Source organism: Erpetoichthys calabaricus, chromosome 10 (genome assembly GCF_900747795.2).
Source record: "Erpetoichthys calabaricus chromosome 10, fErpCal1.3, whole genome shotgun sequence".
NCBI classification, from domain to species: Eukaryota; Metazoa; Chordata; class Cladistia; order Polypteriformes; family Polypteridae; genus Erpetoichthys; species Erpetoichthys calabaricus.
Genome location: NC_041403.2, coordinates 97,568,221 through 97,587,072, shown reverse-complemented (window position 1 = coordinate 97,587,072; position 18,852 = coordinate 97,568,221). Strand labels below are relative to the sequence as shown.

General features: G+C 35.0%; 1 protein-coding gene across 3 annotated transcripts in view; it reads right to left on the bottom strand.

Moving 5' to 3' along the window:
* rgs19 (regulator of G protein signaling 19) overlaps nucleotides 1–18,852 on the bottom strand; it is a 146,869-nt gene that overhangs the window by 90,233 nt on the left and 37,784 nt on the right. The window contains exon 2 of one of the 3 annotated variants that reach the window (XM_051933303.1): nucleotides 9,131–9,254. The exons of the other annotated variants lie outside the window; for them this stretch is intronic. Within the exon in view, the coding sequence (XP_051789263.1) occupies nucleotides 9,131–9,160 (30 nt within the window). The 5' untranslated portion in view covers nucleotides 9,161–9,254. The remainder of the gene's footprint in view (nucleotides 1–9,130; nucleotides 9,255–18,852) is intronic. 3 annotated transcript variants of the gene reach the window in all.

The following is an 18,852-nucleotide window of genomic DNA, read 5'->3' as shown; positions in this document are numbered from 1 at the left end:
GTGCCTTCTGGCTAACTCTAGCCAAGATGTCATGTGTTTTTTTTTGACAGCGATTTTCTCTTTGTTAATCCCCAATAAAGCTTTGACTGGTGAAGCACCCAGTCAACAGTTGTCATAAGCACAGTCTCTCTAGTCTTATCCACTATAGCTTGTAACTCTTTCAGAGTTATCAAAGGTCTCTTGGTGACCTCCCTCACTAGTCTTCTTCTTGACCAATCAGTTTTTTGTGGGTGGCCTCCTCTAGGCAAATTGACAGCTGTGCCATACTATTTCCGTTTCTACATGATTGATTTCACTGGACTTAAGGAAAGCCCAGTAAATGTAATGTTTTGTTTGCCTTGACCTTTTCAGTCACCTTTTCACAGAGTTTCCAGGAGTGTTATTTTGTCTTCATTGTGTAAGTTAAACTACAATACTACCTCGCCACAAGTTGGACCTTCCAGAAAAGGTGCATTTATAATTCAATCAAGTTAATCTCCATTTAACTATTTATTTGACTTTTAAAACCAACAAGCTGCACCAGTGATGATTTATGCGTTTCATTTTAAAGGGGTGAATACTTAGGGGATAAGATATTTTGTGTTTTATATTTGTAATTAATTTAGATCCCTTTGCAGAAATCGTATAATAATAAAATGTGAAAACTCCAACTGGGTAAAAACTTTTTATAGACACTGTAATCATTTGTTGGAATACAGACAAGTTAATTGATTTAGACGCACAGTTCTTGATCCACAATTCCTCAATGACTCAAATCTCTATAATCCAACTCAAGAGAGAACTCTTATTGTCTACATTGTGTGTATGTGCTCTGGTGTTGATGTATTGAAGCTCTAGTTAATCACAAAAGATAAACTAAGGCTTAAGGTAAGGGTTATCGGAATTACATCAATTTTTCCAAAATATTCTACCAGTAAACTGTCAATGCTTATACTAACCAAGCAAAAAAACATCTGAATGTGTCCATCCATTCCTTTTTTATTACATACCTGTATTTATCCCATTTTTGACAACAATAAGAACTTGCTCCCAGATGAAAAGTACTAGGGCTGCTAAGTTGACGTTCTCTGGGACAGAAGAAGAATCTGTCTTTGCCTTGTTTTCAGTGCTGATCAGATTAATCACTTGGGTATTCATCATTTCACTGGGTAAAGTGAAAAATTAACATGACATGCTTCTGTTTTCCTTGTAAAAATATTTACTAATGCCTAAAATAAGGCACACCGACTGTTTTTCAATCCTTAGAGACCAGAATATTTCTTGCAGACGGAGCCAAGTGCAATGAGAGGAACTTCCCTGTCAGTTAAAGTATGCGGTAGTTTGAAAGTATTATATTTGATCAACAAAATCGATTTGGTTAATTCTTACAAAGTGCACTTACAAATACATCCTCAAAATTACATTAAAAGCCCAATTTTTAATACAGAAAAAGCAGACACATTAAAGAATGTTTTTCCTTCAAAGTCACATCCTACACTGTCCTCCTGGGCAGTTTGCTGTACTTATTCTAATGATTAGAAAAAGTGAGCAGTTTAAAGGTTTAAAAAGTAAACCTATTAGAAGGTAAACAGTCTTTGTCATACTTATCAAGTATATAGTACAGTGTTCAGAACACTTCTTGTTTGTTTTCCCAATAAACAAATTATATTCAAAAGTAATGTCTTCTAAATGGGAAATGGCATGACTCATTCTGGGTGGTATTATAGCAGAGCTTTTTTCGTTGTTGATTGAAGGATTCAGTATTCTGGATTAGAATCCTGCACCAGCCATTGTCCATTTGGAGTCTGCACATTCTCCTCTTTTCGTTTCCACACCACCAAGTGGTGATTCTAACTTAACCCCAGTGCGTGAGAGTAAGCATGAATGTGTGCATGAATGTACACCCTGCCCATGGCTGCTATCTGCGTAGCATGCAGTACTGCCAGGATAACCCAAAACCCCATGAACATGATCTGGATTATCTGGATTTATAAAGTCTTGAGAATGTTACTGTTGGCGAATTGGTGGCCCTGAGGCTAGGGGTCTGGGCCAGCAATTGGATGGTTACTGGTTCAAACCAAGTAAATGACTGAAGTGATTCCACTCCATTGGGCCCTTGAGCGAGGCCCTTAACCTGCAATTGCTCCATCCTGGGTATGATGTTAATCTGCATCCAGCCCTGCAAGCAGGTCCTCCAACTTGCAGGGAAATCTTGGGGGTTGGTAGCAGGATTGGCACAGCCATTGTAAATAAACCTCCCACTGTTCCTTTCGAACTAGTGTGGTGCTGAGGTGTCACCTGTTGCATGGCTGTGCTCGGGTTCTAATTTGGAATACTGAGGTGGTTTGTCGTTTAGTGGGGTGTGGCACTGTGCAGTATCAGTGCATGCTCCCAACCTCTTTCTCTCTCAATATTTAGTAGAAGACTACTAAATGAAGTCAGTAAATGATTTATTAAACCATTCAAGAATTATGGTTAAATGATCAGTACTTTTTTCTGAAAATGCTTACCCAGGTTGGAGCCTCCCCTTATAACAATGGAGGTGAGGCACAGACCATTATTAGGTAGAGTGCAATTTAGCATTCTCATTCAACTTATCTGGTATTGAAGGATAAGTTCAGTATTTTACAAGTCAACGTCATTTCTTCACAAACATGCTATTTATGCATGTGCCATGCAAAGTTGTGTTCTAAAGTTAACCACTTTCTATAAATTTAAAAAAATATCTTGCCCATGCTGGTTTGTCACATTGCAGTCTATTGTGTATAGAAGAAAAGCTTAAAAACCTACCAAATATATACCCAGAAATCTCGCCGCTTCTGCCTAATATGCCATATAAGAACAAGGCCGACTGGAAGGTGGCATTCATTCTTAGACCCACGTCTGAAAGCCAAGTACTGTGTCCTCAGGAGCACGTTAGTCAGCTTTATCACAGACCCCCACAGTCCCTTGTACATTTCATAAAGCTTATACTGGCTCTTCATTAAACAAGGATTCTGACCCAGATCCCAACCTTTAACCTTGTCCTTTAAATTGGATTAGTCAGATTCAGTGAATGGTTGAATGGACCAATCAAAGTTGCTCTTAATTGTTTGGATTTTTTTTTATAAATGATAAATATTAATACAGAACACACTTCTCAGGCACCTACAAAGTGATTAAATTTGCATAAATATATTCAGTTATGAAAAATCTTAAAAACAATCGAATTATTAAACAAATGGATAAAGGACCTAAGGGAAGTTCTGTTGTAAAATGTCACACAAAGGATAGTTCTAAGCAGAAGAATGTAGAGTAGAAACTAGACATGTAGTTTCCAATGATTAGTTTGTTGCAGGTGCCTGTCTTTCTCTGTATCTGTCTGTCCTTCTCTGGCTCAGTGATGTCTCTTTGGCAAGTCCTGAAATTATTCAGATTGTCTCTGTGATCACTAAGTGAAAAATTAGGAAGCGAGGATGTGGATGAGTAGGGACTAACCAAAAATCTTAAGTAAGAGAATTAACAAGTTCTAAATATATTTCTTTGGCATGTGTTTATAATTAAAATTGAAATTAATGATATCTTCCTATTAAGTCACTAGATAATTGTGTACGAAAGAAGACATGGATTAAAATTAGTAGAATACCATAACATGGGAAAGATACACTCATACAGAACATGAGAGCTTTAAAAGAGAAACCATCGGAGAACAGCTGTTAGGTCTGCCAAGTTTTGGAGATTGTCATTATTTAATGCTCAGGCTTTATTGGCAGCTGAATCTCAGGCTAGTAAATGAGCAGAACAGAAAGAGGCCTAGGAAATCACAGTTAAAAATACACATTTAGGAGTACAGAATGGCATATGTCAAGCAAAATAAATGGCAGTAAATGAATGCCAAAAAGAACACAAGCACTGAGCTAAAGCAATGAACAAAGTGCTTCAATGGCATGTTTAAAGAACAGTTCCCAGGAACATGTACGCAGACACAAAGAGAGAAGAATAAGGATTACTATATTGTAAACATAGCTAAAGAATAACCAGCAATTAAAAGAAGAAAATACAGCAAGGTTGACACAGAGGTATAGCATTGGGAGACACCAGTATTCTCCATTTATTAATTATTATTGATCTACTGAAGTGTTTTAACTAAATCCTCAATACCAATCTCTTTCTAACCTTGCCACCAAATCTGGAACAGCTAACATGATTAATGTAATGAAATGCACTCTAAAGTCTGTTTTCAGAGTGAAAAAATGATGAATTTAAGCAATTATAGAATGATAATGCAATGTTTAGCACAGCTGCCTCACAGTAACAGAGACAATATTTTTTTTACAAAGATGTTTGCATTAGGGTGATTAGCAACTTCAAAGTGTGAGTCAGCATGGATGTGTATGAGAACATACTGTGCAATAGGCTGGTATCTCATCACTGGCTGTTTCATGCATTGAAAAAAAGCAATAGAGACTAGAAATGGAAAGTAAATGCAATGAAAATGAAAATAAATATATTCTGGGTGACCTGAACTTGGTGAAGGGATGAGAGTGTCCAGAGGAATTGTGGGGGGAACTTATACAGAATAATATGTACATATAAACTAAACTAAGGGCAATACTGTAGACCTACTGTAAGTATTTGAAGACTAGGTCTCAGATCACAGGTTATTGTAATATTTTCTATGTGAATGTAATCACTATGAAAAAAATGCCATTAACTACAGATTATCTAAACATGACAATGTTGGTAGGCAATAAAATAACTTGAAATGTTGACAACTTATAAAGTTCTATAAATTATACAAATATTGTTAATATTTCTGTTTATCTCATTGAGGCAGCTATATGGTGAAATACACATTTCACATTTCTGGTATGCTACAAAGTGGCTGTCCAACTTTTTCACACATACACCCACACTCAAACACATTGTCAGACAAGAGTGAATGTTGAATCGGTTAAAACTGAAAGAGTGTCCCAGATGAATAGCTTATCAGAGCTTTATTAGAGTCAGAGTGGCCTACATGTGAACTTGAAAAATGCATTTCAGATGTCTGGCATTGATGTGTGCCCTAGCTTTCAATATTTTGCTCTGAGACTTCATAAGGGTTCTCTTTCATGTGTTTTGTTTTTGGATAATGCTTTGTACAAATAGTTATATTACAGCTCTAAAATGAATAAAAAAGAATCATAAGGCAGAAAGAAATCAGCTCTGGACAGGGGCACCAGTCTGGTCTGGTGAGTGCACAGCACACTTAAGCATACACACTTGTTTATACTTTTAGGTGGCAGTCCACTTAATGTTGTCTTTGAGGTGTGGAACAAAAATTGCAGCGTCCTCAAAAAACCCAAGCAGTGAGGCTCCATCTGATTCTCAACTTAAAAATGTAGAGTACAAGTGAATTGTAATATTACTTGGCATATTTCTTTCTTCATTTTAATTAGCAATTCTGATTAAGTAAGTATACTTTACAAGATATATTAAGTAAAATTACATTTATACTGATATATGCAAACACTTGAAATTTCTTTTGGTAAGTTATGTCAATATAGTAAATAATGCAAATTATACCCTAACAGAATCAAAATATATCAGTACCTAAAACTGGAAAATGCTAATGTTTTTACCCAAGAAGCCCTAAGACAAGAATTAATTTGTCTAATCTTTCTATTACTGGTATTGAGTATACAGAATTACATTTCTTTCTGTGTTGTAACAACAGAGAGCTACTAATCTGCAAAGTCAAAATGTTCCTTTCTGAATCTGATGTCCAAAGTGATAATCTATTAATTCACTTAAAACAGCAATCACTGCCATTCTAATCACAACATAGTCACTGACCTGTATAATGTAGTCATTGAGCCTTCATACAGACCTGTTCAGACTATCACTGGCGTTATTTTCACTTTACCAGTGACACACCCTTATCCCCACAACCCTGACCCCACATCCAGTTTTGGGACCTGCTTCTATGAGTTGTGCTACAGAACATAATAAGCATGAAGCAATAATAAACCCTTCATCCATATCTGCATTTTTAAACCAGTTTAATCCAATTTACTTTACATTAAATAGGAAAAATGCATAAAAATGAACATATCTACCCTAACATATTCAGAAAAATTATGATAAAGTAATTCAAAGAAAAGTGTTTTTTCAAACAGTAATTGAACCCTGGCAACTGTTCAAACCAAAGGTAAATATAATCATTGCTTTTCACACCATGAATACAAATTAAATGAATGTAGTATTGAAATAGGTATAGTATCAGTAGAAACAGGAAAATATTTATGTTTTGTTGGCAAAATACACAGACATCACCTCTGCGCAAAAACATGCTGTTTACTCAGTTATTGCATGTCTAATACAAGAATTTAAAAAGACTTAGTTTTGTGGCAGAAACTCATTTGCACCACCTTTATTGATTGCATTTCCTTTTTTTATAAACCTTATCGTTTATTGTTACTTGTTGTGGCTTTTTGAGAAATGTTTGTGTATTATACACCTCTGGTTCTTTATTATGGAAACTGTTACTATATACAGAATAAAAAATTTATCGAATAAATCTCATTATATGGTAAATCATCAAACTCATCCATCTCTTTCTTTTATCTGTTTTATTCAATTCATGGTTTCAGGAAACGAAGCCTGGTTTGTCACCATCAAGTGTAATAACACAGCCAATCCTGGATGGACCCTCATATAAAACAAGGTGCCACTTTAGAGACAGCAATCAACTTTATGTAGACACATGAAGAAAGTCATACTCCCAATTATAGACTCACATGAGTATCCCAGCAGCATCAGACACAACCCCAGATGTCATGGGACACAGAGTCCCAAACAGAACATACTTATTAAGACAGTCAGTCTCATCTGTATTGGGATAGCTTTAATTCAGCAATAAACCTAAAATATACACACATTTTTTAGAAAAGCAGAATATCCAGAGAAAATCTATGTGAACACAAGGAAATCATCCAAACTGCCAACCGACAACAACCAAGCTAGGAAACCCATAACCTAGAAGCAATAGAGCAGAAGTTGGATCCATTTCCCCTCTGAATTACCCTTTACCAGACACTGAGAAGCTATTCTAAACTACAAACACAAAGTACATGGGTAACACTTTAGTTTAGGTACTGTAAAAATTAATCTATTACTCATTTACTTTTCTTATTTTGGTGTTAATGACACTTACAAAGCATCAATAAATAAGTCATTTGTCTCTGTGTAGTGTGGCATTTCATATGCTGGTAAAATTACTAATGAATATGAAGGATTCACAGGCCATATATTGGAGTGTGCAATATCAAGAGAAATATGTTCCACTTAAGAAACTTCTGACCATTCCAAGTTATTTTAGTAGGATACATTGCACGGATGAATAGTCACTTTACTGATGCTTTGTAAATGTCATAAGTGAGACAACCAAACAAAGTCTTTCTTAAGGTCTTGTTACATAAAAGTAAATGATTAATAGATGCATTTTTGCAGTATCTAAACAGTGTTATCAGTACATGCGTATGTGGTCTTTTTCTGGAATATTGTATATCATGATCAAGCAAACAGTCTTTACTGTGTAGGGCATCTTTCAGATTTAAAGCAATTAAAATATTAATACTTAGTTTAAAAGAATCAGTCTCAACACACATAAAAGGTTTGGGGCAGCCACCCATATATTGTCCCTGGCTGCAAAAGGGTATAGAAATAGGTTGAGATGTGTTCTCATTGAGTTCTAAACTGAACTGACTGGTAAAGAAAAAGATGGCGGCTTTATAAGCCGAAATTGGAAGTGATGTCATCTAGGGCCGACACTGGAAGTGATATCGTTCTGGGCACCGCAAGTGATGTCATTGATGTTGAATCACGTAGGTTTTCCCGTATTTGTCATACAGAGATAACTGGTAGGTTTAGTGCTCCCTGCCACCCCCTGGCCTGGCGGGTAATTACCTTTACTTAGTCCACAGCACTCCCTCCTAATCGCACGTGTGTGACATTAGAAACATTTTGCAGTGGATATTCTGTATAACCTTAATGATTCCATCCATTTATTGCCAATCCCACTACAGCCAATTAGCACTAGAGCAGAGGTTGCCCATCAGCACAGATTTCAAGGCAGAAACCAACCCTTGATAAGACACCAGCCCAATACAGGGTACAATCTCGTACACGCCCCCACTGACAAAGTCAGTTTAAAGTCACTGTTCAGACAAACCTGACAAAAAGTGGATTCCTCAGAGTAAACCAACATAAAAACACAAACTCTGCGCAGATGAAGACCAGGCTGGAATTTGAATTCACTACAATGGAGTTGTAATGCAGAAGTGACTTTTAGCAAGTGATTGAAAAAACTAACACTAGGACAAAATTTTCTAAAAATAAGACTTTTAAAAAGTCTGTTACTAATATTACAAGATTGTATAGGAAATCATATCTTTGCTCAATAAAATTCATTCAGTTCACATTCATCCACTTTTTTATGTTCATTCCTAACATTACAGAATCACAGGAGCCAGGATCTAACCCTTTGGCATCAGGTGTAAAGCAGGAATTATTCTTGCACAAGACAACAATGTAACACAGGTCTATGCATTCATAGCAGCTAGGAAGACTTTTCATTGTACTCTACTCTGAACAAATAACAATAGTACCACCACTGCTAAAAATTACTACACTTTCATGCTAGTTTAGAAACCACAATCAACAACCTGCTTGTGGAATCTAGATTACTTAAAGAAAACCGAAGGAGTTACAAAGTAAAAAGGCAAACTCAAATTTCATACAAACAGTGACTGGTCTGGCAGTCAAACTAAGATTACTGCTGGCTCCTTGAACTGTGAGGAAGCAACTCATGTCATCATGACAACTTTTATTCAAATCATTACTATATGGCAAAATGTTGTCTCATCTTGTATTAATCCAAATATTCATGTTAAACATTAGAACAATTTTGATGAGATCAGGACAATCAGCTCAAAAGAAGAGATCATTCAGCCCAACAGAATGACCTGTTAGGAGTGTAGGTGCTTCATTACATCGGTCACAGGTTGCATTTTGCCCTGGGTATGTTTTAGATAACTTTAGTTGAGAAATACAGTATTTTTAGCAGAATTATGGAAATGCTTAGCCAGTGTGGAACTAAAATGTATTTTGTGAATGGCAAAAATCTTACTTGAAAGTTCCCTTTCCCATCATTTTCCATCTTGTCCTAAGATCATCAAAGGGTAAATTTCTAGAAAGTGTTTATATAGTCTGGAGATGCCATCTGTATCTTCATTCAAACCAGCCAGTATCACCTCCGAGACAGATATAGATGAAATATGAGGGAAGGTTGTAATTTGTTAATAGAAGAAAATATGTTTTGCTCTAAGATTAAATTTGGAGCATAATAGTTAATTATCAATATAGAGATCTCTGAATGACATAATACCTAGAGACTTCAATAGCTTGAATGTTATATGGGCTAAGGAAGGCTAAAATAAGTGATTATCATGAAAAAGAGCAGCAGATAAGAACTTCTGTGCTTTCAAATGTGTGCCACATCGGTTCCATTCTCATTAATAAATGGTAAACTGCTGCACTGTGGGAAAGCTGTTGGTAGTGTTGAAGTTACAAAGATTTAGAGCAAGATTTCCTTTTCATGGATAACCAAGCAGGTGTGGTGGCATGGGTTTGCCACTTTTCAATTTTTATTGTATGAATGAATATTCACAGTCCAGTGATAGAACTGAAGTTTAGATACTGCCTACATACCTTAGCTTTAGATCTCTTTTGAGTTGCTTTTCGATGAGTGCCTGTTTTGAATTTTTGATCAATGAGGTAACAGCACAGCTACATTCTTAAAGATAGCTTAATAAACATATACAGTATATATATAAATGCTCTTGAGATATAGGAGCTTTGGAAGGATATTTACTGCACCACAGTTTTAAATATCATAAAATCCAGGTGTAATTTAAGAGCAGCAGAATGGAGCAAAAGGTTTGAATTTTAACTTCGGACAGAACTCTAGTTCAGTCTTCCCCTACAAATGCTTCTGCATGTGGCTAAATGTGCATTTTTTTCCCTGGAACTTTGTGTTTTTCTCTCATCACCTAAACACATGCTTTGGACTTACTGCTGTCTGCATTATTGCTGCTGGTGTCAGGCTAAGCTATGGTATTTTACAACCCTAACCAGGACAAGCAAGTTTAGAATATCTATACACAGTTTATGGATGGATTTATAGATTATACTATAGAAATTATTGTTTTCATCAATGCTGTCTTCAAACTTCAGCTAAATAGATGAATGGTGTTTTCCAGATACATTTAACTAGATAAATAGATGAATAATAAAACAAAAGTGTCATACGGTATCCCATAGGCAAAAATGTTGATGGTATGGACAAAATACTAAGGGCAAGGCTTGTCACACATGTTCAGTGCCATATGGTAATTACACTAAGGAATAGATAGTACATTAAAAATCATAAACAAAATACATATGTCAAGAACGGTAAGAATGTTTTAATGTTTCATGTAATATATATTTGAGGCAACCAATATTTTGAAATGCTCCATGAATACAACTATTATGTTAAAACGCTCTCTGTCTATGTGAGAGACATAATGTATTCTATTAGGTTGCTGTGCAAATATATATACAGTATGTGTGGTGACTAACTTACTAGTATGTACTGTGAGGTAATCTGATAAGGAAGAAGGACTTTCTTTCCATTCTCTAATGTCAGCTGCATTACTGAACATAAATATCATAATAATGTTATTTCTTAAATATTATGGTACCCAAAGCTTAACACTTCCCAGCCAGAATAGCAGGTGACTAATCTGCCTTTCACACAGTAGAAAAATGTATTTATTGTATATATATTGTCCAGGTGAAGATTAATCAGATTTGCATGTGTGTAGACCTCAAAGAGAAACCTGAGACTTGAGATACATGAGACATTTGTTTTAACACTGACTACACATTTACGTGATATTTAGTGGTATCTTACTTTAATAACAATTCATATACAGTACGTATATTGCCGTTATAAATTTTACCTGAACTGCTGTTTTCGGTCAATACACATTAAAATTCTGAATAGTATTTATCAGCAAAGTAATATTCAGGATTTTACCTACATCCTTCATTTACTGGTACTATATCATAAAACAGTCAGTAATAGGTGAAGGTGCCTAAAATGCAAATAGAAATAGGGCACATTTGTGCAATACAAAGTATATGATGAAATATGTAATAATATACTGTGATATCTACAAAATGCTAATAGTGTTATAAAAAACATAATACTAAATGTATGGTCATAACAAGCAGACATAGATTATGCCTAGTACAACCTAGTGCAAGGTTTTGATCCCGAGAACTAAAAGTTTACTCATATTGACTGGTGTAGTGTCCTGAGTGTAAATCCAAGCTGTAACTTTTCATCTGTTAGAATGACCAAAGTCATCTTTAGTTACAGGTAATCAAAGCATGTATGCCACTTAAAAGTATGTTATATATTTAAACAATACATATAGACACAAGCCAGTGGACACACATACACGGTATATTCAGTACAATCCAGATGAGTGACACTTTTACCCAGCATACTATATCTCAACATCCATTATAGTGCATAAGAATGTTTAAGATAAGTTTAGTTAGATTGTCAGCCCATCAAGAGTGAGTACTTCAAAAATGTACACAGTTGAGATGACCTGTACTGTGGCATAAACATTCTTGAATATAATGTATACAGGTCAGGTCAGGTTGGGGAGCATGCACTGGTACAGCACATTGCCGCACCCATCGCACCACAAAACAGCTTTGTATCCTGGTTGGCAACCCCCTAAGCAGACATGCAGTCCAACTTCACCACCCAGAAATGACCAACTATCTGCTGCAGCCAGGTGTTACATGGGTGTCTCCTTGGCCTGGTCCAGCCACTCGGATCCTCAACAGTGAGAATCCTGTGAGCTAGATCACCATCGGGGAATTGTGCTACATGGCCACAGTGCCATAACTGACACTCCCTCACAATGCAGGTAATGGGCCTCATTTGGGACTCCGTGAGGAACTGCTCATTTGACAGACAGTGAAACCAGCAGTACCCAAGGATTTTCCAAAGAGACACAGTACCAAAGGAGTCCAGTCTTTGTCTCAGGTCACTTGATAGCATCCATGTCTTACAACCGTACAGCAAAACAGGAAGCACCAGGGCTCTAAAGACTTGGATCTTTGTCCCTTTGCAAAGATATCTGGAACGCCACACACCCCTTTCCAGCGACCTCATGTCACTCCATGCTCTCCCAATCCATCTACTGACTTCATAGGAAGAATCACCAGAGACATGAATGTCGTTGCCGAAGTAAGTAAACCTCTCAACAGGGTCAAAATTCTCTCCACAGACAGACAAACTGCTGATGGCTGTGCCCAAGAGGTCATTAAAGGCCTAGATTTTGGTTTTTATCCAGGACACTCCCAATTCCAGACACTCAGACTCCTTGCTCAGGCTTCAAGAGCCCCAATCACAGCCTCCAATGATTAATGCATACTATCAGTAATATTAGTAATATTATTACTATTAGTAATATTTTGAATGAATAATTTTTTAATGTATCATTTGTATTAGTAATATTTTAATGCATCATTTAACTAAATTACATTACAATAAACCTATATAGTATGCAAAGGTTTTAAATAATGTACATACAGTGTGCTCAATCAGATACAGCCATACACCACAATGTGTTGATGGAAAGTGATGTCTGATGTATTCTGTAACCAATGTCTTGAATGAGAGAGTTAAAAATAAATGATTCCAAGAACAGTCCATGTTAGATGCAGTACAGGAGGCAGAGTGACCTGCTCAGTGGAAAACGAACATAAAATACTACAGCCTGCTGGTTGTGCTTTTTGACTTGTCTACCTTAAAAGTGATTTTTAATAAAAAATATTTTCCTAAAGTTTCATTTTGTCTTATCGAATAGGAGTGAAAGTTGTTTATAATAGAGATGCTGCAGAAGAGTTATAACACTGTGTCTGTAACGAAATAAAGTGGACATTTAATACCTATACAGCAAAAACATACCAATAATGAAAAAGGTATGAAGAAATGAGCTCAAGGGGCACAAGGTAAAACAGTGCTCTAAAAAATCTTGCTTAAGATGAGTCAATGATACCAGCATTCTTTTAGTAAATGTTATACTTAAAAATAAATAAGGTATTGAATATCCTGTGTAGAGAGGCCTATAGTTTTCCTCACAGCCCTAAGCTGTGTTTTAGGTTTACTGGCAATTATAATTGATCTATATGTTTGAGTTTTCCTGGTGATGGACCATAGTTAGATTCCACCTTGAACCTTCAAACTACCAGTTAACCACATTAATCCTGAATTAAATTAACTGACTTTGAGAATGTATGTGTACAAATACAGTATATATAGTTATTGATACAGATGTGTATGTGAACGTAATAATGTGTGCATTTATGTATGCATCTACTGTATGTATGGATGTGTACTCTGTGTATATGTTTTCTTATGTTCTACTTTTGCATACTGTAACACATGTATACATACTGCTTTAACATGTATAATGAATAAAATGGATTTTCAAAAAACTGTCTATATACTGTTAGTCTAGCAATGCAATCATTAGTCAGAATTAATTGTGAAGATTCAGCAGATTTAAAGCTGCAAGTGAGCAAAAAAAATGAGGAAATTAACAGCACAAGAGGAAGAGACTGTGCTGTAAAGTAAAACAAACAACTTGGTAGTGGGAGGGTGGGATTAATCAAAATGGAGGATGTACTTTATATGTGAGGAATAACCAGTAGATTATTTTGAAGTATTTTAGCCGAAAACACATAAAGGCTGCAATAACATTTCCCTTGTGTTGGCTTGTTAGAATGACTGGTAGAATGCTGTTTTGAGGGTATGTATTATGTCAATTGCACTTTAAAGAAAAATGTATATGCTAATATGTTCTGGTACACCTCAGGTCTGAAATCATTTTCTTTTAGTATGATGAGCATTCTTCTCTTGACCATCTTATACTAGCAAATCACCATATTTGCCACAGCAAATTTAATCACAAAGCACTTTTTCAGTGAAGTGTGAATGTGCCCAAACAATAGTTGCACTGTTTCAGCATTTATGATTTAAAATATCTCTGGTGTGATGTTCATTATATTATTATACATTATAGTTTAGCATAATGGAAAAATATAATTGCAAGATACATTTCATTGGTGACGCAATGCTTGCAGAAGAACTGGTGCCACTCCCTTCTGTAAAGTACTCAGGCAAATTATTAAGGAAGGTAAATTTGACACAGAATCTGTCCACAGCACCAGTTCATAGAAGGAATCTCCACTTGATTTCATTGTTCATTTGAAGCTCCCACATTTTACAATATCAAAGTAGATGCTTTTATTAACTTCCACAATACGGTGCAGACTTCTTTAACACATTGACATTGCATGATTTAGCCATGGGAAATACATGAGAAAGAGTGTCCTACAAAAGCACCTCATTACCAGCTATTCCTGCATCACCGCTACATATTTCTGTGAGTGCTTTTTGATGTATGAGATTGGACTGACCCAGAGAATATTGTAACTGACAGCAGAAATAAACACAAATAAATGTTTAAAAATGTGATGCAATTGAACACTGATCATGCAATTCACTTTCCTTGTGAAAACTGATGTACTAACAGTAATGTGAGCAGTCAGGAAAGCTTTCAAAAAGCTAGTGTAAATAGATCACATATAAATGCTTTATATTCCAAAGACAATGCAACATTTTGTAAAGGTATATTAAGCTCCTTGTAAAGACAATTTGCTACCAAAGTTAAAGGTAAAAGGACTTAAAGGCAGAAAATACAATAAGAAGCAACGGCAAAAGAAGTTAAGAAATACACATTTGAATAATCCCAAGTCATTATAGTGAAACTCTAAATTATAGTAGGTGAGGTAACGGCACCTATTCGCTGATTTTTACCAGGCCAATTTAGGTTTGATAGGTAACCTGTCATTCATGTGTTTGGAATGTGAGATGATTACGGAAGTGTCTGGAGAAAAATTCATTGTTGCATGAAGAGAAGATGGACACTAAACACAGACTGTGGAAATTCCACACAGACTCCAGTTTGTCACCCTGACAAAAGAATGACAATAACAACATACTGTAGATACACCTTTAGTAAAAATAGATGTGGATGTTGAAAAAGCTCCACCAACTTTTGTTTTATTTTGAAATCACTAAAAAACTGAATTACTAAATGACAGGGCTACTTTGTCAGTGTCTGACTGTGTGAATTGATTGTTTATTTGCTTGTGTACTATGATGAGCAAATATTTAATATAGTGTGAGCTTCTTTTACAGGCTCCATCCTATGATCTAAACTTGAATGAAGCTATTCCATCACACATTGATAAACTTACCAAGGATTGTGGTAGTCAGAAGGACTTTAAGGACCCTCAAACCTCAACTCAGTGTTACTTTTGAGAAATTAGTTTTACTAGACTGACAAGCTTTGCTGGGGTGTATGCCCTGTTCACATCAAAACTGTTCTGATGTTCCACATTGAGCTCTATGGCCTACATTGTATTTTACAGTCACACTACTTATTCATCAAGCCAATTTAAATTCACTAACTTGAAATACTATGTTTTAAAATTTTGTGTATCATTGATTTTTAAAAAGTTTCTTACCACATTTTAAAGTTGTACTCTCCCACATTTCACCAAAAATAATATATAAAAAGCTATTCAAATACATTTAGTTTACAGCTTACATCCAACACTCCTTTCTTTTTACTACACTTGAATTGAGCTCTCATATCTCCTTATCAGGCATTTATAAATACTATTTCAAAACACACTAATTTTATTTATCAAATGCCTAGGTCTATAGACACAAAGAAATTAAAACTTTTTTTTTGCTGTATATCTCAATTTAGCTGTTTATTCACAATCTGCGCTTTATTGGTACATTTATAATAAACCATTTATCAGTCCTACATACTTCACCAAACTGCAACAGCAGCAGTGCTGAAACTGAGAGACACAAAAACCAAACAGGCCTTATTTTATGAAAAACAAATTGACTTGCTGTTTAATAATTACTTTGGAGTTGAAGGGAGCACTTAAAAGTAAAAGCTATAGTATATCTAAAGAAACAGATGGAAAGAAAGATAAAGTAAAAGTAACTATATTTGGCCTGGAAGAAGCTGTTGTATGCGGTGTCACCAGGTGAAATAGAAGCTTTACTTTATAATAAAAGCTCTGATCACATCTCTTTACTAACTTGTTCTGATATAAAAAAAATTAATATGTTTTACTTTAAAAATTGACAAATTATTAAAAATCCATAGCTTGTTAAGCATATAATGCTAATTCAAAACAAACAAATTCCATTATATGCAAACTGACAAAATATTGACTATCACTAAAGAGCTCAGGTGGTAAAGTGATCCTTTACCTTACCTTTACATTATCCTCTGCTGACCGCAGAGTTATCTGCCATCATATAAAGTCATTCCTATGAACTGCCAACACATACTGTACTGGGTAAATTTTTTAAATTTATTTTAAGCATATTTGGCATTGGGGGGAAGGAAGTTGTGTGGTTTGCACAAGAATAGTCGGACCACCACCTAAGTATGAAGCAGACTGATATACAGTATATGCTCTTTATAACACTCTTTAGAAACTTCAGATTATAATCAAACCCAAGCAAATTCTGATTACAGTTAAGATAGGCTGCATTCTGAGGATTTATTTTTACATGCATATTTTTTAAATAAAAGTTGCATACTGGTTGTCTTCATGTGCCTCACACAATACATTATATTTCCATTGTTTTAACATATCAGACTTTTATCATCTCATTTTATTTATTCTCAAGTTTGGACTAGAACACATCTTGTCTCTAATCCAGCAGTCTCTTCACTAAGGTTAGTTTATTTCAGTTAGTAGAATTTTCTGGACTCTTTCCATGCATGGCTCACTCACCATTCTGTGCACTCCTTGAGCTTCATTCATGTTCTACCACATGCGTTTTTAGAAAATACAAAATAACACAAACTGAATATACTTTTATTCACATTCACATTTTGATAAAACTGATTCCTCTCTGATGACACATAACTTTGTGAGGATCTACCAGAGTACTGCTGAAGAAAAGGATGACTTAAGAGACTGAACCGGAGTTGATCTTGTATTGCTAGGAACTGTAAAACGGTTATTCGTATCTGAGCTGTTAAGTCAGGATCAATTCTGGTTCTGGAAGTTTCTCATGATTTCCTCTTTTTCCTTTTTCACTGTTTTAGAGTACATAAAGTAACCCAAGTATAAGAGCTCTAGTTGTAGAAACTACAATTTAATATTATAAATATATGTTATTCTGTTAAAGTCGTCCTATTTTAAAAATAGTTTGTCTAGCTTTGTTCATTTCTGAAACTAAAGTCTAAAGTACAAGTTGTAGGGTGGCCAGGTTTAAAAACTTAGACCAACAGAATCATAAATGTGTATCTTTGGAGAGCAACATATCTAATAAGCAATCCTTCAAATGTTGTGAACAAATCACTATCAAATAGCTGCTACACTGGAACTCATAGTCTCATTTAATAGGTTTAGATTTCCAATCAGAAGGCATTGATGAAAAATTTATGACAACTTTGCATGTTTCTTAGAGAAAGAAAAATGTTTCAATTGTTTCGATTAATATTTTGTAATGATAACAAGATGCTAAAACTGCATTATTTGAAAGGGCAATTGAAACTGTTGATGTAAGTAAAATGTGAAACTACAGCAGTTTTGAACATGCAGCAATCTCTATCAGCATTCAGTAAGGTCTATAACCATATCTTTTGTAAATTAATGCTGTATTTTATAAGATTAGGACCAACGTGCTTTATGTGCAGGACAATGTCCCCAGAATGATCACTATCACTTTTGACTTAGAATTCAGGAAACATGATGTCATAACGTTTGTTAGACTTAACTCTTTGTCTTGTGTACTAAAATGACTTTGCAATCATTTAAACATGAGTTTATCACATGAAATATGTTAGATTTGCTCAATTTTACTTTATGACTTGATAATATTGAGCATCAAATGTGTCCTTCTCATTAGTATTAGATTTTAAGCATTACATAAGTCAGATTAAGTAAGAATTTTAGTTTGCTGGAACTCTCAAGTAAAGAAGAACTAAGGAATAAAAACATTGTCATTTTATAATTTTCTGAAGTACTTATTAATAAATATATGTGCAGAGTCATTTCCACAAAGAAAAATCTTGCATCTACAGGAAAAGCACACGGCTGAATGAAAATGTCTAATGCTTGTTTTTTTTTTCTTTTTTGAATTTTCGTAGATTTTATTTAAAGAAGTTAACATTCCATATAATCAAGAATTACTTTAACAACAAAGAAAGCAACATTACATACAGTACAATTGAGTCAAATGTAACAAACCTAAAATCAACCCCTGCCAGAGGAAAAACAGAGGAGAGCCAACAAAAAGAACAATTCTTTAAAAGAACAACAAAGAAGGGAGAATATTGTTTTCCCCAATATAAAAGCTTAATCTAAAATTTTATTAATTAAGTCTTGCCACATTTTAAAATAGTTTTGAACACATTCTCTATATGAGAACTTTTTTTTTCAATTTCAAATAGTACAGTTCATCAGTTACTCATTGACTTATAAGAGGTGGGCTGGGATTCTACCAGCTGAGCAAAATAAGTCTGTGTGCTAATAATGTTGTGCAGTTGATTACAATCAACTTGCCCTTCTCCACTTTCAACACCAGACTCAGCTATTAATAGGTTAGGAGTGATTGTGACACCAAGGCCGTCTGATAGGCATTCAAAGATTTTTGACCAGAATGTTAAT